Source organism: Anoplolepis gracilipes, chromosome 12 (genome assembly GCF_047496725.1).
Source record: "Anoplolepis gracilipes chromosome 12, ASM4749672v1, whole genome shotgun sequence".
Taxonomy (NCBI): domain Eukaryota; kingdom Metazoa; phylum Arthropoda; class Insecta; order Hymenoptera; family Formicidae; genus Anoplolepis; species Anoplolepis gracilipes.
Window position 1 is genome coordinate 6,056,981 of NC_132981.1, and position 26,365 is coordinate 6,083,345.

Below are 26,365 nucleotides of genomic sequence, written 5' to 3' on the forward strand. Positions count from 1 at the left end.
CGTGTGTGTGTGTTTGTGTGTATATGTGCGCGAGCGGGGATGATGCGGCTCGATGCGGCGCGCAAGCGCGACGGGTGCGGAGCTTTTCGAGCCACGCGATAGTAGCAGTCGGCCGTCTAAAACCGCGAAACACGTAACCCGCGTTCTCGTTATAGGAGAAAAATATCCCCCGTGAGACTCTTCTCCGTTCGAGCCACCCTAGTCCCCGCTTTTAATTGCGTACGTATATGCGCGGCGTTTAAAGCGAAAATTCTCGAGGACGCGTTAAATACGTTTTTTCCCCGTACCCTTCCTCGATCATGCTCCTACCCGTTCGCTCGTGCCTGATACCGACATCCGACAACGCGAGCCGGATCACGGCTGATATCAACAGCACCAACGTTGTCATCATTGTCTGTGCCACAAACATCCTGACATCGTGACATCAATCCGGCGAATCGATTGAATCGAACCGGCGATCGGGAGAAGCCGTGACCTTGAAGGTTCACGTTGCAAGCGGAACGTGTCAGATGATTAGCGGGGTGGGGGGCAATTAACGCGCGTTATCCGACGATGATATGCTAATGGGGAACGATCTCGCGGTACCCGCGTTATTTTCCTCCGAAGAAAGAACACATGATTGCTTTGCGATGCACGTAGGATATGCAATGGTGCGTACAACCCTTCTTCCACCCCTTTCGCGCGCTTCTTTATTTAATAGCACTCTTTCAACTGTCTCTTCAAAGCACTCTTCTTCGATTTAACTGATTGAACGAATCAAATCACTGAATGAGTAGAATGTGCAATATCGTTGATTGTTTAGTTCTCCATCCGTTGCACTAATATGTGCTACTTGCAAAGGATTCTATGCTAGATCGTACAAAAAAATAGTTATAAATTCTGATATTTGCCTCTTTTATTAATTCGTAAAAAGAAACAATATTATATGATTGTAGATTTATTCCGACTTTATTTCTATTTAATTTTTTTTTTATTATCTTAAAAATTAAACATTTTTTTTAAATCTCGAAAACTAACACAAGTACAGCCAGATATGCAAAACATTCATTAAGCTTGCAAATCCTGTTTTAATGTTAATTTTAAAAGTTAAATTTTAAAATTTCTCAAACTTATCACGTTTACGTTCCAGTAAGATAACTCAAACTTTTTTGCATAGAAAAATATTTTAAATACATATTCAAAATAAGATATATTATGCAAAGAGCATTAATGCGATTCGCGCAGCTTGATATATACGGCGAATAAAATTGGTTTCGTCAATGTACACATAGACTTTAATATTTAAAGACTTTTACGATAACATCCAATCATTTTTTTATTTTTTCAATGTTTTTATACTTTCTTTCAATATTTAAATAATATTTTAACGCTTGATCAAATATTTCATTTAATATGTCTTCTATTGAAAATTGCACATTGTAATGTCCAGACTTGTCCAAGAGATAAAATTTACGTCAATCGTGCGATGCAACGAAAATAGGAAAAGACAACGGCAAAAGAGATATCTATTCTGTAACAAGACGGGATTACCGAAGATTGAAAATCTATCAAAAGAACACATTTGCCATTTGATCAAAAACTAGAAGAATCAGTTAACGTTACATCTCTTAATCGAACAGATTAATATTAATAAAAAATATTTTGACAATGTAAAAAAATTCTCTGCATAGGTGTATAGTATATATTCTGTTTTCATGTCTATTTTTACCTTGTTTGTTTGTCTCACTTTTCAAAAAATACGTTTGCGCAAAAGTAGGATTAGTTATGTGCTAATTAAGAATTTTTAAGAATTTAAAGGCCAAAGAGGAAAACAAAGACATCCGTACAGCATTCAAGCTATACACGTAGTTCTCGCACACTCATAAATTGCGCCGCGTAATTTTCAAGTTTAATCGTGCATCTCTAGCCATGTGAAAACATTTAAAAATGCGGATTTAAATCATTCAATTATGTCAGGATAAAGAATCATTTTATTATGAAATGAAAGAATCGGATAAATTCTTTGAAATTTTTCCTTTATTCATTATGTCACATTAGTCATTCGTGTCTAACGCAAGGTAAAAAATAAGGATCTCTCTCTCTCTCTCTCTCTCTCTTTCTCTCTTTCTCTCTCTCTCTCTCTCTCTCTCTCTCTCTCTCTCTCTCTCTCTCTCTCTCTCTCTCTCTCTCTCTCATAATTCAAAAATTATTAATGTGAAATCTGAAGATATCTTATTTAATTTAAGATCTTTAAAATCTAGAGAAAATTCGACATGCATTTATTAATAACAATTTCGTATGTCTCTTCGATTTGGTGCGATGCAGAGAATTCATTTTCATTCTCGTTATTAAAATAATTCAGCGTAAATATAACCATTTACCTATTCAAGGGAGCAGATATTTTTTGCCGAAAGTTAATTAAATCTTACACGTGTAAAATGAACGAATATGTCTGGAGAGTTACAAATGATAATAGACTATTGACACCCACTGACTTCCGGCTTACATGATTACCATTTGGCCAATCTTATGCAATTTTACAATTGGCCGCGACAGGGTCACACAAACGGGAATGTGATATCAAGCCTTGTAAAATAGATTTCTCTTTCCTCTTCGACTCAACAACGTTAATTTATGCTATCATTTCATGTTGGTACCTCGAGACAAAAGATTTTATAGTAGGTACAATACTAGATAATAGATAAAGAACATTTGCCTTTGACAATCATTATATATTCTCAATATTTTACCTTCGATTCATTTTGCATTGCCATATTATTTTGTTTTACTATAATTTTTATTAATTATTGTTAATAAAAAATATATCTAAGAATAAAAATATTTTATATCTGAAAAGTTATTTTTTAAACTTTATAAGATTGCATAAATAATTTAGTTGTTTTAAAATAATTTAAAACAATATTATAAACATATGCTGACATATATATATATATTCTTTCATGTACGTATTTAGTAAATTTCAGAAAGTATTTACATTTTATTCTCTCAAATTTTTCTTTCAATTTCTCGCCTATCTGCCTTTGATGTCTTTTCTTATTCTCTGCCGATCAGTTACGTAAGTTTATCTCTACCTACTCTTGAGCCTCCTGTCGCAATTTCGTAAGTTCTTAAAGAAACAGGGGAAGAGATCGCATATATATCTAACTTGATCCTCATCGAGAAACGCGCGATATAAGGATTTGTTCTTTGAAAGAAATATTCTTCATTACAAACATAGATTTAGAGTATTGTACTTTTGCATATTTTAATTCCCAAAATTGTTTCCGAATTGTTTATGATTTATTTCACTTGTTTAAAATTAATTACATATATATGTATGTATATACTAATATATAATAAATCACATTATGTTACGCATTTAAGGATATTTATCAGTTATTTTGGGGGAACAGTAAGAGGGAAATGTCTATATGCTTAGATTATATAGTTAGGAACACGTATAAGCACTCATGTATAAGACCCTATTTTTAAAATTAAATTTTTCAAAAAATAAGTGATCAAATTATTTAAAATTTAAACAGCCGATTCTGTCGCATTATTCTATCAATAACGTTTTACAAAAATTGCATATGATTAAAAATCCATAAATTGCTGCATATAAGAGTTAAAAAATAACAGTTACACAATTATTTTGCACAAACTAAATATTTAACGGAAAATACCGAATATAAGTGTGTTTAAAATTTATAAAATTATTCTTTTCATCATGTAATATTATAATATAAAACATGTTAAATCTGCGCAGATAAGTCACACATTAAAATATTTTTATGCTAGTTTTATTGGCTTTCTTACCGTATATTTTTATATAATTTTATATAATTTTATCTTTGAAAGAAACATTTGACTCATTTTATTCTTGATAAAATATATCCTGCAATTAACAATAAAATCTGAATATAGTTGTTACATTTGAAAATAAAAAATAAATCCTTAAAATACAAACTTTTGTAGAAATAATTTAAAGCTAATTTGCTTTTTCTGATTTGTACGTACATATTAAAAAAGTGATTTTAACATTGAAAACTTTCGAAGAAGCAGATTATTTTTGATCCTCCAGGAAAATGTGTTCTTCATTAATGAGTTGGCTCTTCTACGATAGAAAAGTTATTTTTTTATACTACTATGCATGTATATATATATCGATCGCCATTGGTACTATTCATCCGTAATGACCAAGTTCAACGGCGGCCTTCTCAACGGCTATGTGTGTAAGATCGAATATATATTGCACACTGCTAAAACAAGGGAGGCTACGAGGACGCGAGGGTGCGGGGTCAAAGATGATCGTGATAATCACTCAACGATGAATATCCATAAATAGGCGTAGAGTCGGGGAGTGGTTTATAACGCTGAGAGAGAGAGAGAGAGAATGTGGAAGTTTTTTGAAACTTATTGTTTACATATGAGACGAATAATTCAGATTTGTTTGTTAATATTTGTGCTTTAATGTATGTAAATTAAAAAAAAGTGCGACTAAAAATATTATATATTTTTATGATCGACATATTGATATATTGCAAGACTTAATCTAGTATCGACAATTTCTCGATAAACTTTTACCTGTATAATAGCTCCATTCGATATTCTGTGAGCGAAAACGATTTCCAGAGGAAGATCGGAGACCCATATGCAAAATAGGATGACGCGGCGCGATAGCTTTAATATCGCTTCGAAAGAGTTTGTCATGCCTCGAGGGAGATTCTTAGACGTCATGTCCCCGGTAGAAAATGGAGCCGTCAATATTGGTCAATAAAATTGTCGAGGCGAGAAGATTCACTTAAAGTTAAATTACGTTAGGATATGCGTTTGTCTTTCACTTTGATTGACCATGAATCCGCAGCAGCGAATGCGGTAAAACGAGTGAAAATGCATAAAACCAATATCTGATCTTAAACACATGAATTCAAATATTCTGTATCAGGAAATATATGTATTATATCAGGAATAGAAATAAAACAGGATTTGAGAAGCGCGAACGTAAACTATACGTTATGTTAAAGTTTACAAATAAAATTCCTTCGACATCAAATTATTTCAAATATCTATACAGATAAAAGTCTAATTTAATTTATGTCCTTTCTTTGGGCGAAGAAAAACAATCATGAATCTCTCTTCTTATCTTACCGCGTCTTACGCAACTTTGCGACTTTATTTCCAACTTATTATTAGATGGTAAGGTAAAGTAAAATGAGATTCACCGTGCTCTTTTGAAGATACAGGAAATCTCGACTTAAAATCTAGAATCATAATGTTGATTTTACGTTACGCACTAAAAACTACATAGTCTTTATACGTCTTATCTAAAAAAAAAAGTACCGTCTTATATTTTAATATATTTTATGTAAATTATATAATTTTCCATACAGATTGTTTTTATCTGCAAGGGTGACGCGATAGTTTTGTTTCGGTAAAAATGGTATTGTCGCCTGTTATTTTTGTACCATCGATACGACCTTTCGTGTAGCCCGCTCGATGAATCGTAAGCATAAACATACCATCGTTCTATAAACACTCGTTTGACGATAAAATATCTGGCCAAATGAGAAAACTCGAGATTAATTTTTTTCTCACAGATAAAATCTATCAAGAATCCTTATAAAGATAGTAAGGGTTAGAAAGAAAAAGATTTGTAATAAACCTTTTCAAGTACTTTTTTTTTGGCAAATTTGTATCCGCTACCAATTAGAATCATATTTCAAAAGAATGTTTATTTTATTGGAGATAAACGAAGGAAATTAACGTCAGACCTTCTTCAACGAAAGAAAATATTTGCGCAATAGATTACAAGGACACTTAAGATATAATACGAATAACATTATCTGAATTGCGAGATTTTTCATCTCACTTTCTTTATTCTCTTCTTCAAAAGACAAACTTACTTTCATGAAACTTACTTATTTGTTTCAGGTATTCGCGAAAGACAGATAATTTTAACCGAATGAAAATACTGCTGAGATAGAAGTCTGAACTTTTGACATTTCTCGATTATGCCATTTCGTGTGTTCTGTACTTACTTTAATATCGCAGCCGAAGAAGATATATTGTGCCAAATTTAATAGATACGCGACAAGTGTGTTGAGACAGAGTTTAATCGGTCTTTATAAAAAAAAATATATATATAATCTAATCCTAGATTATCGAAAACTTGAAGACTGATTGAACATCGGACTGTCTTATCGGAGTGTATTTTACGTGTGATTTTAATAAATATGTAAAAAAAACATGAGGATAATCCTGTTAGGATTACAATGATTTTTCGAGGTGTCTCAATGAAAAAACAAAATGAGAAAACAGACGAGAAGGAGGGATCTCGTGAACGTAAATGCGACGCTGATACTCTGACGTTCAGCCGTCTTGAGAACGTGGCGAGAATCACCATCTTGGACGATCGTACGTCGGGGTGATTGACGGTCGTGAGAGGACCGTCGTCGTAGTGACACGGCTGCGCACGGCGAAACATGAATGACAGCGAGATCTATTTATTGAGCTGGGAAGACGAGGCACACGCATTAAACGACGATCTGGTCGGCAAGAGTTTCTACAACACGAGCTATCCACCATTTTCTAATCACACCTATGAGGATCTCTGGGGACTCGCCTCGGATCGAATTGGTCTTGCGATAGTTTTATTGCTCTTCTCCGTAGCTACCGTTTTCGGTAACTCGTTGGTGATCCTCGCGGTGTTTCGCGAGAGGCATTTACACACAGCGACCAACTATTTCGTGACCTCGTTGGCTTGCGCCGATTGTCTGGTAGGCTTAGTGGTGATGCCGATCAGCGCGGTATACGAAGTACTGGAGAATCGTTGGCTCTTCACGACAGACTGGTGCGACGTTTGGCGTTCGTTGGACGTACTCTTCTCCACGGCATCCATCCTGAATCTGTGCGTCATTAGCCTAGATCGCTACTGGGCTATCACCGACCCCTTCACGTATCCGATGCGTATGAGCAGGAAACGCGCAGCGATCCTGATCGCCATCGTGTGGATCTGCTCGAGCGCGATCTCCTTCCCCGCGATAGCGTGGTGGCGGGCGGTACGCACCGAGCAAGTACCTGAAGACAAGTGTCCATTCACGGAGAATCTCGGCTACCTGATATTCTCGTCGACAATTAGCTTTTACCTGCCGCTATTCGTGATGGTGTTCACGTATTACAGGATCTACCGCGCCGCCGTGATACAGACGAGAAGTCTGAAACTCGGTACGAAACAAGTGATGATGGCTTCCGGCGAGCTCGAACTCACGCTCAGGATGCACCGGGGCGGTGTGTCCACAAATACCGTGAACGACGCCAGACACCTCTTCCGCACCGCTTCGAGCACGCCCGAGGATCTTCAGGATCTCGAGGAACCGTTAACAGTTCCACTCCACAACAATGGTCTCACTAGAGTGCCATCCGTGCGGATCAACAACAAGCAGCATCTGGGCAAGAATTTCTCTTTATCGCGGAAGCTTGCCAAGTTTGCCAAGGAGAAGAAGGCAGCGAAGACTCTTGGTATCGTTATGGGTGTCTTTATTATTTGTTGGCTACCGTTCTTCGTTGTGAATCTATGGTCAGGATTCTGCACGAGGTGCATATGGCAGGAGGAAATCGTGTCCGCTGCCGTCACCTGGCTCGGCTGGATTAACAGCGGAATGAATCCCGTAATATACGCCTGTTGGAGTAGAGACTTTCGTAGGTGAGTCCTTGTATGTTAATTGATTTTTACCTTCCGGAAATCAGAATAGCCAGAACACTTATCAATTATCTCATTATACATTTTATACATTTTGTCTTTATATGTTTTTATACAGTATTAATATAATAATATTATAATAATATTGTTGCAATTGGATTCGTCGACATTTTTTTAATTACTTGATAATAATTCTGTGATTTAAACTAAACTATGGTTAGTATTTCATAAATAGACCGAAATTTATTTTATAAAACACTTAAATGTAAATTCACTTGATTCTTAAATGAATACTGAAAATGAACCGTTTTCTTTTCATTACATTAAAAGAGCGTTGGACATTCTTGGAAGACAATTCGAATATTATACAGAATGAAACAACTAATGTAATCACTTTAAATTACTCGCAGGCATGAACTGTTTGTTGTGTAAAAAATCTGTTGAAAAAAAATTTTTTTAATAAATTAAGAGTATAAAAAAGTGATTGTTATATATATACATTCGCTTTGATGTCAGCAACTTTTGTTTATGAAACATTTTTTATATGAATTTTTTCATATAAATTTATGAGTAAATTAAATGTGATTGCAAGTTTGATGTGACTCATTCTATATATATATATATATATATATATATATATATATATATATATATATATAATATTGAAATAATATAATTATTTCCAAAATAGTTTATATATATTACGTACATATATATAATATCTGAACACAATGTTTTGACGCATAAAACGTAATTATTCTGCATACGACAATCTTCACGTAATTATTGCAGAAACAATTTCGACATTCCTTATAACATTCCTCATTGCATTTAATTTTCTACAATGTCATAATAGAAATATTTTGTAATGATTAGCAGCATTTTTAAAATTCCAGCTTTCACGCAACGTTGCTACATTAAATATATTGTACACGACTGGTGTTTCTTGTATGTCAGAAACATTCCGCTATGAATAAGCAAATTCGCATCTATGACGTTATACCGTACATTTAGTAGCGAATGTTAATGTCGGATAGATATATGCATATATTACTTTCATCTACATCCCTTTCTTGTAATATATGTATAGGATACGAGCAGTCGTGCTAGGATATTAACGCGTTTATATATGTATACATATCACTAAGTTACAAGCGCAAAATGTATATAGTAGTTTACAATCTATCATCGCGGGTTGACATTACCCGTTAATCTCACACCCAATTGTCAACATTCTCTTAATGCGAATATCAGTACTGTCTCGTTTCCCTTTCTTCGTGATTCACCAAGTATTAGTTATCTAACATCGAGGAAACGATAAAGGTGGTAACACTTCCGGAAGAAAGAAAAAGAACCATTTGAAAAAGAATACTCGCGAGATTATAGATCGATTTCAAACCAAAGCTCCACGGAACTTTCTTAAAACATATATGTATGGTGGAAAGCATATATATATATATATATATACATATAGAGAGCTGGAGGAGAAGGGGGAAAAAGAGCGAGAGAGAGAGAGAGAGAGAGAGAGAGAGAGAAGGAGAGCAGGGATTTTCCATAGAGAGACGGAAAAAGAGAATTTGGCTGGCGGGGATTGTGGGTGGATTAGGCAGAGACCCTTTAGCAAATTACTTTTATTCGTTCGCGTGAAATGAGCCCGAAGTTCAGGACGCCCGCGCATCCGGCATTTTCTCTTCTCGGAGCGTCAACGAGCGCTACCGGGGCATTCAGTATTTGTGAAAAACATTTATCATCTTAAATACCTTCTTGACTTGATAATAGTCATTAAGAATTTTCCTTGCACCTTTATGACGCGCGAGTCTTTGTTTGCTTCAAACTATTTGATATATACAATGATTTTTTTAACAAATAAAAGATAATAATAGATTTATTAAACTTCTATTCAATTTTTATTTCAGCACAAATTAAATGGATTCTATAATTGTATAATGCAATATGGTCAGGGCAGATAAGGAAAGAAACAGATTGATAAATTACTGTATTATACAGAAAATACTTAGCAACATCGTTCTAATCCCAATGTGATGATGGATCGTTAATAACAAACATATAATTGAAAAGGAAAAGTAAAATGTGTATCGTGTACATGTGTGTAATATAAATTAAAAACATTTCGACACGCTATTTTAGAAATAACATTTCTACATTTAATACTTTAAAATTACATTTCTGGCCAATAAAAACTTTTCGCAATAAATGGAAGTGTTTTTCGAAATCCGAGCTTTTTAGTGTTGTTTATAAAAGCGTCAAGGTCTCTCAACCATTTTTTAATTAAAATAATATCATAAAATAATAGATTTTATAGGAGACTAAATGTAAAACGAGCTAAATTTAATAAACTGCGAAAATAAGAAATAAAAGACATTGCACGTTAAATAAAATGAAACAAATCATTGTTAATATACATGCGACGTTAATATATTGGTCGGATTTTTGAAATAAAAAATAAAAAATAAAAAATTAAGAAATAAAATGAGAAACCGTCTGTGTGCAAGTACCATTGCTATTGCGAGCAATGAGCAGTGGATTAACGTCGCTGATCTGTCTCCGCCATGTGGACATGTTCGCATGTTAAATCACGAATCGCGTGGCACAGCGAATTATGCTACATGATGGGGGGGCGATGTAACGCTGACGTTGAATAGAGGAGCCGATACGGTTTGGCTGACGCCAAACGACGTTGTGTACAGCAATCCCACGTGTAACTATCACGCTTCACGGATATTTACTCCGTGCATACAGGTAAATGTAAAATCAATAGACCGCGTGCTTTCTTTATAGTATACATAGGGCTGTGAGGGCCTATCTTCTAGGTCGTAAAACGTGGTAGTTCGATCGCTCCAAACAGGCGGATATTAATAAAAGGGAGGTAATTGCAACTTTGTACATGCGAAAAGAAGCTGGCGATCGCAAGTGACACTATAACGTGAGAATAATGAAAATAATAATCGATACGATTCGATCGATGTTATCGTGATAACGAGATGGCTTAGCAGGTTTAGTTTTTCATTATAAGAGAAAGAATTCGAAATGCGCGAATTGTGTCGCGCATTGATCCGAGTCCCACGTTTCCTGAAACGCTCTCATATCCAGTTAATTATAATCGAGTCGTTTAAACGGAATCCAGGTAATCCTTTTTTCAATATCTTTAATATCCGATATAAAATTACAAGTTTAAGCAGCGCTGAGATAGAGTAGCATGTCTTTATTAAACGACGTTATTTATTCAGCTGACTTCATCCAAGTACGATGACAAACCAGAGACAATCATGATCGCGCTTGTAATAACGACTCCATTTAAATGTTAAATAAAGTAGTGTCGTAAACTCTCTCTCTTTCTCTCTCTCTCTCTCTCTCTCTCTCTCTCTCTCTCTCTCGATTAAATTTCGATTTAATTGTAGAGTAGACAGCACAAGCTTAATTATATTCGATCTAAAAGTCTGAATTAATGAATTTTACAACTTATCACGAGTTTTAGAGGTTGTCGTTGTTTATCCTACGAAGGACCATACGCGCGAGGGGAGGAGATTCCTCACTGAAATTGCAAAGACTTTTCGAGTATGATGCAATTAAAAGTTTCTGCGAGTACATAGAGGACGCGGAGATGTAGGTACGCGTTCCGTTCCGCTTCGATTGAAATAGATGTGGATTCTTCCGAGACCTTCTATGACGACGCACTAACGACAAAAAATAACGAGAAATTAAATAAAGAGAACTTTTATCGAGACGCGAATAGTGTGGGATTAACTTGTTAACGAGTAATAATCAAAATTTAAATTATGTAAAAACTTAGGAATAATCAATCTTCACATATCATCTGAAACATCATAAGAACTTTGAAATACACGGATTGATATCGCACTCAAACAAAAGCGGCATTACCGAAAGATCTAATCTGCCTGCGCGAGTTCGTTAAAAAAAATTCCAAATTTCACATTTTAAACTTTTACATCACATTGCATCGCGTGGATTATTTCAACGCTTTGTCCCTGTTCGTTTCTCTGCTATCTATAAGCTGACAATAAAAAAAGATCCGGTATGTTTCAACAAGTAATCCATGATAAAACATATAAGCTACATACGAAGACAGAAGTTGTAAAAGCCTGTGTTTGAGATATTACGTTTCGAATTTATGTATTTACTTGTTTACTTGTCCAAAAAAAGCTTATATATGACGTGATTATATTTCTTTTTACATAATACATTTTTGCGAGATATATAAGCGCTTAATAAATTTGGGTGACATATTATTACATTGCCCTATGCATTACCAAAATTACAGATAGATCATTTACGTTATCTAGATTAGGGAAGATATTTTCTTAATAAAAAGGAAGATACAAATCGGGGTTTATCTGAGGTTTGAAAAGAGGGATTGAAGAGAGGAAGAGGAGTGCGGACGAAGGAAGGAAGGCAGCCGATAACACTCTATTAGCTGGTGGACCGAGCGAAATCAGGTCACCGATCTCATAAAGAAACTCTGAATTCAAGGACGGCCGATTTTCCGTCGTTGTTTCGAATAATCACGAATGCTTCGCGTTCTTCACAAATAATATCTGCTTCGTCCTTCTTTTATCCGGGCATCTGATACGGCCAATATGTAAATTGAGCGCGCGACAGAAATAAGATAATGGCTCGACCTTTAATAGGCAATAGAATCTTGTTTCGCTGCTGATTATATTGGTTGATAACCGTGCATCTTGCTTTATCGGAGAAAAACGGAGGCGGAGTTCTTAACGAAAAACAAATTTAATAAATATGTATTTTATACAGATTGTCATAAATATATATAGTGCACGACTCATGTTGAATGAACATGACTAAAGCGGAAATGAGAACGAAATATGAAGATTGAATTTTTTTTGAAATGATAAAAATTTTTGCTCGCGTCTTGCACCTTATCAAATCTTTTACGTCATTGCTAGAAACACCATGATGACTGCGATCAATAACGTGATAAAGATCTAGGTCGTTCATTACTAGCATAAGCTAAAGTGCAATTGAAAACAGAAGCATTACATGGAGCGAAATAGAAATCCGATGAAAATATTGTCAAAAAAAAAATAGACTACTTTGCATAATAGTACAGACGAATCACACACATTTTATTCTTTTATTTTTCGAGTAGCTTATCCGCTTTTCCTTTTTCTCATTGATTGTATAGGCCAATAATATCTAATTCTCACAAATTAAATACAAACATCATGTGCGATTAGCAGTTCTAAATTAAATAAAGACATATGAAATTATGTCGCGTTTTATTTTGATGTAGGTTACATAGTCGAAAGTATGCCAAGGTCTGCCTAAGTAATTGACTTCCTCTAACAACCTTCTTTTGCGATCGACGATGCGGAACCGACATTCACATTGTGAGAAAAAAAAAGAGAAAGATAAAAATGTAAGCGAGACCCATACGAGTGGCGCAGTGCATGGTCGCCAAAATTTGGATTCAACATCGTCGAGACATCGCGTCGCCTCGTGTCCGGCGCCAAAACGTCTGTATATACGTCGCTGTTACTACTCGTTAGGTTACCAAAAATATGAGAAGAGAAAGAGAGAAAGAGAAGGAGAGAGAAAGGGGGAGGAGGGAGGGGAGTAATTCGCCTGACTAAGAGTAATAAGATGAAGAGGGAAAAAAACAGAGAGAGGGTATAGAGTTAAGGTAAGATCGCTCCAAGATCAAGCTCGGTAAGCCATAGTCGTAAATCTCCCTACAACGGCTCTCTCTTTGGTTCCCCCTGGAGGTTTCCTTCTTAACTCTGTTATCTTTGTTTGCTTCACCATGAACTTGAGAGAGAAAAGAGAGGAGAGGGAGAGAGAGTTTGACTCTCGGATTACTTTGTCTCTAGCGTAGACCGGATCGACTTTTGGCCGCCTTCGCTAACGAATACCACAGATTACGCGCATCCGTGCATGTGTTTTGATTGTATGTTTGCGAGTTAGCTTTCTCGTTCTGTGTGCCGAATTATGCGCGAAATAAATCTTACCAGCTCGATTGATCTTTAAAGTTGCACAGAGATAGCGCGTTGTTACAGCTCTTTCGCTATGTTTTTTCAAACAACTACATTTCACCCATATAAATCTATAAATTAACTGTCTAGTGTTTTAAATTTATTGCTTAAATATCGGTTATCACATTCTTTCATTTCCCTATTTATCCTATTGCAAAATTACTCTTGTAATTGCACAAAAATAGTGAGATGGTTTTTACACGAGACTTAATCGGATTTTTGTAGTAGTTAAATTTCCACGTTAATATTCATTATGATTCGCTGCGACATAGTCATCGATTTCCGGTTTGGTATGTCGCACACTCCGCTCAGATTGCATTCCGGCAGAAATGCATTCGGCGCACGTTTCGCTGTCATTAGAACGTAAATTCAACGCCAATAGCTGATTACGAGCGTCACGCGCCAATCGGGACCCTTACGTTCCACAATTCGGTTCGTTTTATCGTCGATTTCGATCTGATGACCGGAAATCACGCTCGGATTCGCTTTGATTAACGACGTCATCTTGTTCTTCGACTTTTTCGTACTCGCACAAAAGTGCACGAAATGTGATCGTAATTCGACCGACGACGTATCGTGTGATCGATCGTGTAATAGTGCTCCGATGCGAAAAGAATAGAATTAACTTCTTTTCCGTGTTAATTGAAAGAGTTACTTTCCGTGCCATTAATCTACTAATGCATGAGAAAGGAAATAATTCTTGCCTATAGTTTAATCCTTTTCATTCTATTAATCGAAAATTGCCAAAGTTGTTGTATATATCTACTTTTTTTATTGTGTAATTTATATTGAATCTTTTACATGCATACTGATTATTTATTATATTATTAATATAATTACATTATATTATATTAATATAATTATATAATTAATATTGTATTATTAATCATAATACATAAAAATGCACAATATTAATATTACATATTTAAATATGTAGTGAATATTAAATTTTCAAACGTGCTTTGAAATTCATGTAAATTGCATAAAGTTTTCTTAAATCAAAAGATTATACACATATAAGAACGATAATATACTTATTTTGTACGTGTATTTCCACAATACTTAACTAGCCAGTAATAATAATAAAAAATACGATTAAAAATAAAATTTAAATAAATTTTTAATTCTTAAATAAAAATATAACACCAAGATATAGAATTAATAATCTTTAAACAATCTTATTCCAAATATAAACTTGTAATATTGATATTTCTGTAACTCATTTTAACTTGTAATTAGTTATCAGTAGCTTGTATAATAACTAACATATTTGTCAGTCAAAAACGTACTCTATGTATAAGTAAATATTTCGGTTCTTATATCTGGCAATGATCAATCGCGCACGTTAAATAAGCATTGCAATATCACGTCAAATTAATCAAAAACACAAAATTCGAGATAGAAAATGGCAGAATAAAAACATGATATTGTTAAATTTTTGATCAGTAACTATGAGGAAACGTATTCAAGAAATAACAAGTATTCATCATCGTTATTAAACCAGTTCTAAGCATCTATCATTGTATATATAAGTATAGTAGATATAGAAACTTAAACCAAAGTAAAATATTTTTTTACTACTTTCTCATTATCAGTCTTAAACACATTCTTAACAAATAATTATAATATCTTAAATATTAGATTTCTAAGCATTGCCTGAGACAAAATTTACTCGGAACAAAAATGTTATCTTTGACGTCTCGAAAAGAAAAAAAAGAATCTACTGACTTTTTCAAGATCTTATCTTTTGATTTGCCATTTTGGTCGCAAGAGTCTATCAACATGAGTTTGTAATAATAAATTAGGTATACATTAATGAAGATAGAGTAAGATAGATATATATTTCATACCCATTTTATGTGTGCATGTAATGATATGTGTTACAAATGTTTACAAAAGGCACAACGTGCATAAATTAAATCACAGCTAATAATGTGATATCGCAAATTTTATAATTTGCATTTTACCACTGCAAGTTTTACCTCGTCCAACGAACTGAATAGAAAGGTTTAATGAAATTAGCTCTGAACTTTTCTAATTAACTCGCCGTAGGGCGAGTTCTCTATCCGAGAGACGCAGTTAAATATTCCACAGATCTTAATAGACTTATTATAAACGGTTAATGAGTCAAGATAGTTATCGTGTTGATAACTGAGAAAATTTTTTTTTCACACAACAGGATATGACAAAGATATCTTCAAAAACTATGAAACATCAGCGATGTCGTCTTTAACAAATCTTCAATTAAGATAAAATGAAACATTTAAATTAGACATACATGAGTGAAATTACATTCTCTTTATTTTTAGTTTAATCGAGGATTAATTTTTGCAGTATATTTATTACATTTAAAATTATGTACATGATATCAGATATTAAAATATATATATATTTTCAAGACCATTTTAATAAAATGTTTGATAAAAACACTTTGTTTACAGAAGAGATAAATAAAAATAAATATACGACTAATGGAATACATTCAAACGTTTGAAATTACCGTCTACCAGATTATTAGAAAAATGATCAATTTTTATTATAATATAAAGATGAATTTATGTCAGAAATTTAGATGGATACATGATAACTTCTGCAAGCAACAGGCAAAATCCACCGAGATATCCCATGATTAAAAGAAGAAAAGCTGGTGCAAGATCGTCGATTTCGATGTTGTCATCGTCATCTTTTTCATCATTCGCTGATAAATAAGTTTTATTCATTTCCGCCATACTTGACCAGAAATCAACGAGACCAGCTTGAACGAGCATTTGGATCTTGAAATTAAAATCGTTCAAGTATGGGAATCCTTGCCAAGTGGCGAGGGCTAAGGGATAAGAGCCCACTTCGTCTTTCATAATGTGAGCATTTTTTAACTTTAACATACGGTGTATATCAGTCAGATTTAACATGACAAGAAGAGCTACAGTCTTATTATTTCCTTCGATGATATCTAAAAACAGGTCAACATACTCATGCTGTTTGAAAATGATGAAATTCTCACGGATTATACGTTCGACGTTGTCTTGGTCGGTTTTGTCAGGCGTCTGCAACAATTGAGCTAATCGCAGACTTCCACCCAATTGTAGTCCAGATTGAACTAGTTCGTCCATGGTTTCAATCTGACTATCCGTCGCACTATTGAGCTGATCGGCCAACGATCCTAAATAAAGGTTCGCAAGAAAGAAACCGAATACACTGTAAGATATAAATAGAATTTTGCTGGAAGTTTTTTTCGGACGATTGGTGGCCACGCCGAGTACCAAAGCTGCCATATCCAGGAAGGAGATGTCATGAATTAAGAAATGCTTTACGAGTCCGCTGAGGAATAACGTGCAGATTATGGCATACCAAACGTTTGGGCTGAACGGTGTTATTAAACCGCGGAAGGAAACGTTCACTTTCATCGGTATTAGCCACACGATCTGCACTATACCGTAAGAAGTCATGTACTGCGTCTTTTGATTGGGATCCCACAGAAGTCCACCAAATACCAAATCGTCAGTTGCATTGTTAAGTCTCAGATACAGCTCTGCGTCGATCGTGGTGTTTTGCTGCCACTCGATCACAACTCTGTCCAGTTTGAGATTCATGTTTTGCGCGATCACTTCCACTATCGAGCCCTCGATACCGCTGAATCTCGAATTATTCTTGTCGTCGATGAAATACGCGTACGGAAAATTGTGGAACATCGCGGCGTTCACGACGGAAGTGTTGTATGACGGCGATATTGTTTCGAAACGCTGCCATTGAATCGCAGTGGTACTTTTCTGTTGACATTTGCCTGCAAGTACCGGCTCGGCGAGCATGTACAATTTGTCGATCCGAATGGGAATGCTATTGGCGAGCAGAACTGATTCTTCAGTCAACGCCAATATTGCTAGCTTGAACATGGGTTGCAATGACATTAGTTCTACTATTGCGAGAGCTTCTATCAAGAAACTTTCTTCGTTGTCTAATTGATTTGTTAGCATTATTACAAAAGTGCATTCGTGCTTGCAGTAGTTGATGAAATGGGAATAGTTTGTTTCGAGAGTAATTGCTTTCTTTGCTAGAATAACGATGTTTTCAGAAACATCGTACGTATCTAATATGTCTGTTGGCTTTTCATTTGACAGTGAATACACAGTGCCGCTTACATACGGTAATTCGTTCATCAATGATTTTATGAGAGCGGAAGCATCCTCTAGCATGCTCGAGACCAAGAGCGAGATTCGATCCGCATATTCGAAATATTCCATGATGAAGGGCGCTGCACAGGATATTAATCTTGATGATTGTTCACGTTCGTTCTGGACTTCCATGAGATTTTTCCAGAGAATGCGTCCATCGGTTGCATATTGTTGCAATTGTGCGGCGTCATAACGTGACGGTGTCACAATAGAGCAAACAGCTGCTATTAGTATAATAAGAAATAAAAAACGACTTAAAATGCCTTGTGGCTGATAAAATTCCAATCTAATATCTATATTCATGTTGTCTCGATACGTTCATACTCGTTTACGATATTGCATCCGAATGTTACGTTTACTGTATTCCAACTGCAACGATTCCAAATGCAACAGTCGCATAATGTGCTATCCAGTATTCGATCCGTAAAAACGTAAAAGTGTACATTCAAAATGGATAATATCAGAGAAACAGTGTAAATATCATGTAATGTCATTCGTGCAGTTCTAGGAAAATGATCTGTTTATTATGCATTTAACGTTGCATACTATTTGTGTATATTACGATATAATAATATTATTATATGAATATTATAATGGTAATACATGTGTGTATAAACACGCGTGCGTATATTATTTTTAAAAATATTTAAAATTATTTTACGACAAACGTCTATTATAAGTCGACATATAAGTTACATATTAAAGAACGCATTAATAGACTGAAAAAAATTTTGGATCCTCTGATAATATCCAAATAATGCAAGGCACACGCAATCATCGATCGCGTGTCGCATTTTCATTGCTGTGGCCTTTATGCAAATATTCGTATACACGATACTTGAAAAAAATGTATCAGTCATGCAATCTTGACGTTAAAATATATTCGGCGTCACAACACTGCGTCGTAACATTGCACAAACGCATTTGTCTACGTCGCAATAGCGCAATTTTGATCAAAATATATAACTGGGTCTCTTGGCCATATAATAAATAAAAAAGAGCAATTTTGATATAAATAAAATTTTGTTTTACAATTTTGTAGTCTGACTAAAGTTACAAGGCATATTATTTTCTCCTGTTTCAGAGCTTTTGTCAGAATTCTATGCTACTGTTGTCCCAGACGAATAAAACGACGGTATAAACCGGCATTTAGATGTAAACCAAGTCAGGTAAGTTTAAATTAAGCGATAATTATCGTCTCTTTGTTATAGATTTTTAAAGTTAAAGTAGTATTATTAACATACGATTAGCTTGTTAAATCGTCCCAAAACTAATTCCCGATTTCGATTCACCTTTACTTAACACTAGAACAATTTTGCTTAAATTCATCTAGCGTTAGTGCCCCTCACAAGCTGTCCCTGTATCAAACTTTGTTAAAAGTGAAAATATTTTATTTACAAATAAAAAGACTAAAATTATGATGAAAAACAAATCTATGCTGAAAAAACAAGAATATATATAGGAATATACAAGAATATAAGCATATAAGAATATAGGCATCTTTATTTAGATAAAGAAAAGTGAATATCTTGTAAAACATTTATGATATCACACAGGAAAATTTTCGAGAAATATGAATAATTTAATTTAAGAGTACAAAAGAGGAAAGGTGTCAAAATCGATGTTTCTTTAAATCGTTATATTCCATATTTCTCAACAATTAAAATCTGCGTTTTATCAAAACTGACATGAATTTAATCCGTTTGATTACTCATTAATACATCATACAATATTATCAAGACTATGATAAAGTTTGATAGGAGAAGTTATTTTCAATAAATATCAATGGAATAAATTCTTATTTTAAATTTTTAACTGGGACAAGAGTTCAAGAACTTAAGGGTACATCGGTTTTAACATCTATCCTCGCCTTTACGCGTCCGTCTTCGCTAGGACACCTTTATCGAAAATTAAACAAATAGACACATCGCGAAGATTAATAGCTCTCTTTGCTCTATACTATCTTATCGAGAAGAAATAGATTTGGCAGAAAAAAAACGAACAATTTTATATTTTAATTTAATAACGATAACAAATATTAGGAAATTAAATAATTTACATTTTACATTGGAAATATGATAGATTACAAATATTCGTTAATACACTTCAATAGATATTCCCTTCATATAATTTTATAGAGTGTTAATTAATAATTAATTACTAATAATTAATTTATATTAAAATACTCATCAGATACGTCATCTTGATCATCGTCTTTAACTGTGTCAATAAACGATGTAATACCGAAACATATATCATACTTAATGAACGAGCATAAATGGGAATGCTAAAGGGAGCAATACGTTATACATGTCACAGTTTTATGAACAGTGTCGCTAGGGTTGCTGAAGCTAACTATTAGGTACGGGAACGAATCCATATTGCTTTTTTCAGAAATTCGCATCCGGACGGTACTACTCCGCGTATTCGATCCATCACGTACGGAGAAGCCGAGAAAATTCCGGCGAGCAAACCTACATTTAACAACGGAATACCATCGCGAGCTGGCCGTCGATCATTGATCGTAGAATTCCTCGAGACCTTTTCTCTATCTTTTATTTGCGTCATTATTTTTTCTTCATCCTTTTTAAATAGAATATTTAATAAAAAGTTTAGCAATTAATTTCCAAGAGTAATTCCCGTATCTATTTTCCAAGACCCTTACGTATCAGAGATCGACGAACATCTCAACCAAATATCGACGCATTCCCGTAGAATGTAAATTCTCGGTATGTTTACTAGTAAATGTGACACTCTCTTGATACGCACTTGCACATAGCACAAGTATTATCTAATAGGATGCACCTTCTTGATATAGATACTTGTCTCGTTATTCATCTTTTGATGTAATTTTCTTAAAAGATAGGTTTTCTTTTTATTTTGATTTTTTTCTTATTTAAAAATTTGTAAAATTTTATATGTATATATTTGTTGAGCAAACGAGCTGTAAAAAAATTTGCGCGCGAATTCATAAAGTGTGTTTGAAATAAAAGCTTTGATTAAATCCAAAAAAACACTAATGATTTTGCAAGTGTTAGAAACGGTAATGGCGCACGTACAACAGTAATGCATTTACTCCCGGATTCGGCATTTTTGAGTCAGACCAATCGTATTTATTAAATATTTATTTAATATTATATATATGTTCCATGGTTGTTGATTTTAAAAAAAGTCGACAACATTATCATTGTACAGAAAATGAAACAGATTATGTTATGAATATTTGATGTTTTTACATTAATGTAATATTTAATTTTAATAATTCAGATAAACTATAATCATTAAAGTTTGTCTCGAAATTAACAATCATGATGTGCAATTATGCTCTATGTCTGATCCGTAAATGTCAAGTCTAAAAATAAAGACATTATTAATGTTTACTGTACTTTGTGACGCGCACGCGTTTTATATACCTATTTGACGTTATGTTTTTTAAGTGTAAAGATATTTCTGGACTTTCATATTATTTTTATGCTACTTCTGTGAGTTTCTAACAAATATCTAAATATTTTAATCGCACTTTATCAATGTCGAGAAAAAGTATTTAAGTATTAAAGTGTGAAAGTTAAAGTGTTAGGCGTTTTTGTAGAATATTTTTTATCACAACTTTTCAATGTCGAAAAAAAAGTATTTAAGTATCAAAGTGTGAAAGTTAAGGCGTTTTTGTAAAATATTTTTTATCACAACTTGATATATCTGTCTCTATTATGAGAAAATTAATTGGGGTGATTGATATATGAAATAACGTATATTTCATTACACAATTTTGAAATGTCAACAGACAAAATGTTATATTCTAAAATAGAAAACAAAATTGATACGTCCGCGTATGAAAAAGAATATTATATTGTAAAATAGAAAACAAAATTGATATGTCCGCGTATGAAAAATCTAAAATAAACGCGCAATTTCGTGCTATTTCCAATAACCTAGATAGATACTTTTAGTTTCATGACCGTGTTACCAAAACGAGAGAGTCGCGCGAACATACGAGATATCGGATCATAAAAGAGAGAGAGAAGACAAAAATAAGGAAAACCATTTGACCTTGGGGAATTCAACAGCCGATAGGACAAACGAGAAAACTCCAGTGCGGTCACTATCCCGTGAGACACGGGATGACGAGAGACAAAGTGAGCGTACAAAACTTTTCACAAAGTCTCTCCTCTTTTCTCTGCGAATTATCGCACAAACTATAAGTACGTGATACTTAAAAAAATTCGCCTTTCAAGGAAATGTTAAGTGTAAAGAAAAATTTATTAAAATTCAGAAAATCATTAATTCAAAAACATATTAATCATCAGACGTGCATTGTCTTTTCTTAAAAAGATGAAAAAATTCGCAAACACGAGAGTAAACGAACATCTGTTTTGTTCACTTTTTTTTGTTCGCTCGGTAAACTACAGATTTGAAATTCCGACTGGTTCGCACTTGCGGTGACATTTTTTCCACGGCCGGCCGAATATTGAATTATTTGCTTTACGGCCAGGAGCTATCGAAAAACCGTTTAAACACCTCTCCCTATTCAACAGGCACGGGTTGTTTCTTCGACCGCACTGTTCGCACGATTCGGCGCAAAGCTATGTGTACATGGGATATGAGCGTGAAGTGTAAAGCTTGTCGCTGATCCGTGGCGACCTTTAAAGGGAAGGCAACAAGCGCGGAGAGACAGGTTGCGTTTGAAGTGAAACCGATGGATCGATTGTCCCTAGGACGACGACAGGAAAACTCGGTTGTCGCGTCGGATAAACGTGCTCGACTACTTTCCGAAGGAAAACGAACACAGTTTAGCGAAATGGCATTTTAAGAAAATGCCTGGCGGCAGCCAGCGATCTAATAAATAATCTCAAAATCGCGATAAAAGGATAACGGGACCGTATATAAAACGAAACTGTTGTCGTGGGTTGTGTTTAAAAAATAAATTAGGTATTGAAACTATAATCATGAAATAATCGTATTTCGGCTGCCAATGAAAATTCTTACCGCGTTATTAAGAATTCGCGAGATACACTAATTCGAAAAGATATGTAAAACACGAAAAATCTATATGTATACTATCAGCACAAAATAGAATGTAATTGCAACATGCACAGAACGGAGTAGAAGTCTATTCATGTAAATTAATGTGCTAATTACAAGCAATTACGATTTAATTATTAAAAATCTATTTTAGTTCAAATGAAAAATACGTATATGTTTCTAAAAGGAAACTGAATGACTGAAAGCACGTTTACGCGTAAATATTTGATGGTACTTCGATTTTTGTTCTCCAACGAATTTCTTGGTAAATTCATCTGAAAAACGTGAATAAAAAAACCAATGATGAAAATTATTCTGTTTCAGTATATTTCCGGAATGGCAACGGGAGGACAAGCGAGTAATGTAAGCTACAGTAGTGTCAGCCAAAGCAGCGATGGTGGTATATGCGCAACCGGAAGTGGGCCTTCTAGCGGTATGTGACGTCACACGTCGGCCCGATCGGGGCCACGTCGAGAGCGAGCAATTCGATTCCGTGAGGCTTGATTAGTGACACGATCATGTTCGAGAAGAATCGACCTTCAAGAAACTAGAAGAAATTTTCTGTGCAATTTAATTTTATTGAGCTTGAAAAATGTCAAGAGAACGCCCTTTGAGAAAGCACTCTGGACGGTATTACAATTCATTGCTGCCTCTGCGAAATGAAAAATATACGAAGAAACGTGTTATAGGTGGATGGGATAGAGGCGGCTTTGCGAGTGAACATAGACCGCGAAATACCTGAAGCTGCGAAACACGTACTTAACAATGGACTTTCGCAACGGCTTTCAAATTGCCACGATTTAACTTAAAACGAGTCGTTGGACTCTGGTTTCTATGTATAATCGTATTAACGAGCGAGCAAGTGCGCCGCGAATGCACTCTAGCATCTCGCGCGTGGGCTCTTGAAGAGAAATTTGTAAAAACCAACGTGGTCAGCTCCGACCACGTAATGCGCCGCAAGAGACTAAATTTGTAGATGTTCTATCATGTTGCGGAAAGAAATCTTATAGAAAAAAGTATCCTTGTGGAATTTCAACACACGCGCGATCTCTCGTCTAAGACGCTGATTGTACCAATTACCGATCAATGCTACCTCTAATTAGTCAAACTTTCTGAATCTATTTGCATTATTAATAGAATTATATAAACGTGTAAAAGTGACAGTCAATATGAAAAATTACACAAATGCTAGTCCAAGATTAATTACCTAATACTGTCGATGCAACCGAAGATAAGATATTATATGAGACCAAACTAGATATCTGTGACAATTTATTGTTAGATAAGCTCGCAACTACTCTCGACGGAACTTATTCGATGGCAAGAAGAAAAACAATTACGCGCATATAAATGAGAGTAAATGTAAGTAACAAACAAAAGCAATATACATATAAAAGTAAAAAAAAAGCTCTCAAACCAGAAAAGAAATGAATATTTGGGCAATATATATTTCACATCCTTTGAATATAAGGTACGATAGTTTTGTAAAAAAAAAAAAAAAAAAAAACTAGTCACATGTGTATTGAATAGCCTTAAAGATAGAAAAAGAGTTAGAGGAAAAAACATCTGTTTTTTGTTTAATTTTAAATATTTGTAAGCAAAAAAATAAGAATAAGCTACGTGCTTTATGCGACTGTACAAAGCTTTTTTAGATAGATGCAGTCTTCGAGTTCCTTCTTTTAAAATCAACTTGATTTTATTAAATATTTTTATATTTTTTTATATTTTTTATAGTAGTATAATACTTTTTATTTTTATAATAGTCTATACACTTCCTATAGCTTGTTTCACTTGATTATATGTCAATTAACGCATTATACACAATTCTCTTTTCAATAATCCAATAATTTTCTTCAATAATTCTTCCGACAATAAAAATATCAGAGAAAAATTTTAATACAAAACATAGATAAATCAAGAAAAAAATCGTCAAAATAAAAATATTCTGATTATCTCTTATTACAGAAAAATTAATCATTCTTCATATATATATATATATATATATATATATATATATATATATATATATATATATACTTAATCAATAGTTTAAATATTCACGTAAGCAATCAATTTTTACATATAAATAAATTATATAAATTGTATATATATTAAATACATTTTCTATAAAAACAAAAAAAATTATAATTTAAAATATTTTTGTTTAGATTTTTTTCTTGTGTGTATTATAATATTTTCAATAAAATATTTCACGCATTAAAAATAATTTTACTTTGTACATTTAAAATCATTTTCTTTTATCATCAAAAATAGCTTATTTGTCTTCCGTCTATATAGTCATGACTATGGGACCAAAAGACATTGACCTCTAACTTTTTTTTTTCATCATTAATACTTTTCGAAATACGTGACTTGTTTATTCTTTCCGTGAGATGTCTTGTAGATATAAAGTGTCTCGGCAAAAATCTCTGCACACGAAGCTCGTATTTATATACGAGCGATTTCATATTAACACGTTCTATTAACACGGTTATGAGACTCTAATAAATATCATTTAACGTCTTAGCGAGACATGCTGCATTATAATTACGTTATAGTGAATTAAAATCTAATACACAATCATAAACGACCAAGTTGAAGTTTTAAACAGATATAAATGACAAAGTCGCGCGATACGAAATTGCATCGCTATTCTCAACGAAAAAATATAGTAACGTTCTTTTCATTATTATTATCTGGTAATGCGACCATTCTAGTGATATATATGTATATGTTATACATGGAATTGACAATGTGATTTTACTGTATCTCTGCCATATGTTTTGTCGTTTTGCTACACTTACGCAGTTGTCATTTCGAAATACGAATGTGTTAAGTGTGTTAAATTCGGTAAACGAAAATGTTTAAATTTTCGTTTCTAATATTTTTTATATACCTATTGTTTTTTAAATAGTTTATTTAATTAATTTTAATGTCCTTTTTACATGCGACTTGGCATTTTTAAACAGAAAACTAACTAAAATGATACAGTAAAACATCGTGAAACGACAAATCGACACATAAACAAATAAAATGTAAAAAGTAAAATGTAAAAAAAATAACAAAATGACACGATCGCTCTTGTATATACTTTTCCAAGGAACTAGAGGACTAAACTCTTTCTCTTTGGCTGTAAATATTATTTAAGTATCGTAATGACAAATTAGAGAAAGGATATTACTTTTTAATGAATATAGTCTTGTATGTACAGTGGTCTACAGAGTCTATTTAGAATCTTAAGACTGCACCTCGGTACTTCCAGAAACTGTGTCTATATATATGTATATATATATATATATATATATATATATATATATATATATATATATATAACGTATTGCCCTTTATAATAAAATAATAATTATAAAAAGATAATTTTCCTATCATTGTATTCTTTATTTTTACCTCCTAGTTTGCTTCGTTCTCTCATCTATTTCAAGCGGAAATAAATTATTTAAAATGAATGTGTG

The 26,365-nt window shown here is 33.7% G+C and overlaps 3 protein-coding genes across 7 annotated transcripts in view; 1 reads left to right on the forward strand and 2 right to left on the reverse strand.

The window, feature by feature from the left end:
• The window catches only part of Dy (transmembrane protein dusky), a 59,451-nt gene that overhangs the window by 18,960 nt on the left and 14,126 nt on the right, over positions 1–26,365 (reverse strand). The window lies entirely within an intron of this gene.
• Dop1r2 (dopamine receptor 2) lies at positions 93–24,805 on the forward strand. 5 transcript variants are annotated; one of them, XR_012047779.1, is made up of 5 exons: positions 93–650; positions 5,911–7,681; positions 18,961–19,045; positions 20,271–20,605; positions 23,220–23,331. XR_012047779.1 is itself a non-coding variant. In XM_072903097.1 (4 exons), the coding sequence occupies exons 2-4, from the start codon at positions 6,462–6,464 to the stop codon at positions 23,334–23,336; spliced, it is 1,422 nt and encodes a 473-aa protein (XP_072759198.1). In that variant the 5' UTR covers positions 93–650; positions 5,911–6,461; the 3' UTR covers positions 23,337–24,805. The 5 variants fall into 5 exon arrangements, 4 of the variants coding, with proteins under 4 accessions (XP_072759198.1, XP_072759199.1, XP_072759200.1 ...); XM_072903097.1 differs by lacking the exon at positions 20,271–20,605 and having other exon boundaries at positions 23,220–24,805; XM_072903098.1 differs by lacking the exon at positions 20,271–20,605 and having other exon boundaries at positions 95–219; positions 23,220–24,805.
• LOC140671635 (uncharacterized) lies at positions 16,214–18,377 on the reverse strand. Its single transcript, XM_072903096.1, has one exon. The coding sequence runs from the start codon at positions 18,177–18,179 to the stop codon at positions 16,263–16,265; it is 1,917 nt and encodes a 638-aa protein (XP_072759197.1). The 5' UTR covers positions 18,180–18,377; the 3' UTR covers positions 16,214–16,262.

Bases quoted from the DNA above. Each gene is read 5' to 3' on its own strand.
- Dop1r2 (XM_072903097.1), top strand. From the start codon at position 6,462: ATGAATGACAGCGAGATCTATTTATTGAGCTGGGAAGACGAGGCACAC. The intron at 7,682-18,960 runs GTGAGTCCTTGT...CTCCTGTTTCAG, and splicing joins TGGAGTAGAGACTTTCGTAG to AGCTTTTGTCAGAATTCTAT. The intron at 19,046-23,219 runs GTAAGTTTAAAT...ATTCTGTTTCAG, and splicing joins TTAGATGTAAACCAAGTCAG to TATATTTCCGGAATGGCAAC.
- LOC140671635 (XM_072903096.1), bottom strand. From the start codon at position 18,179: ATGAATATAGATATTAGATTGGAATTTTATCAGCCACAAGGCATTTTA.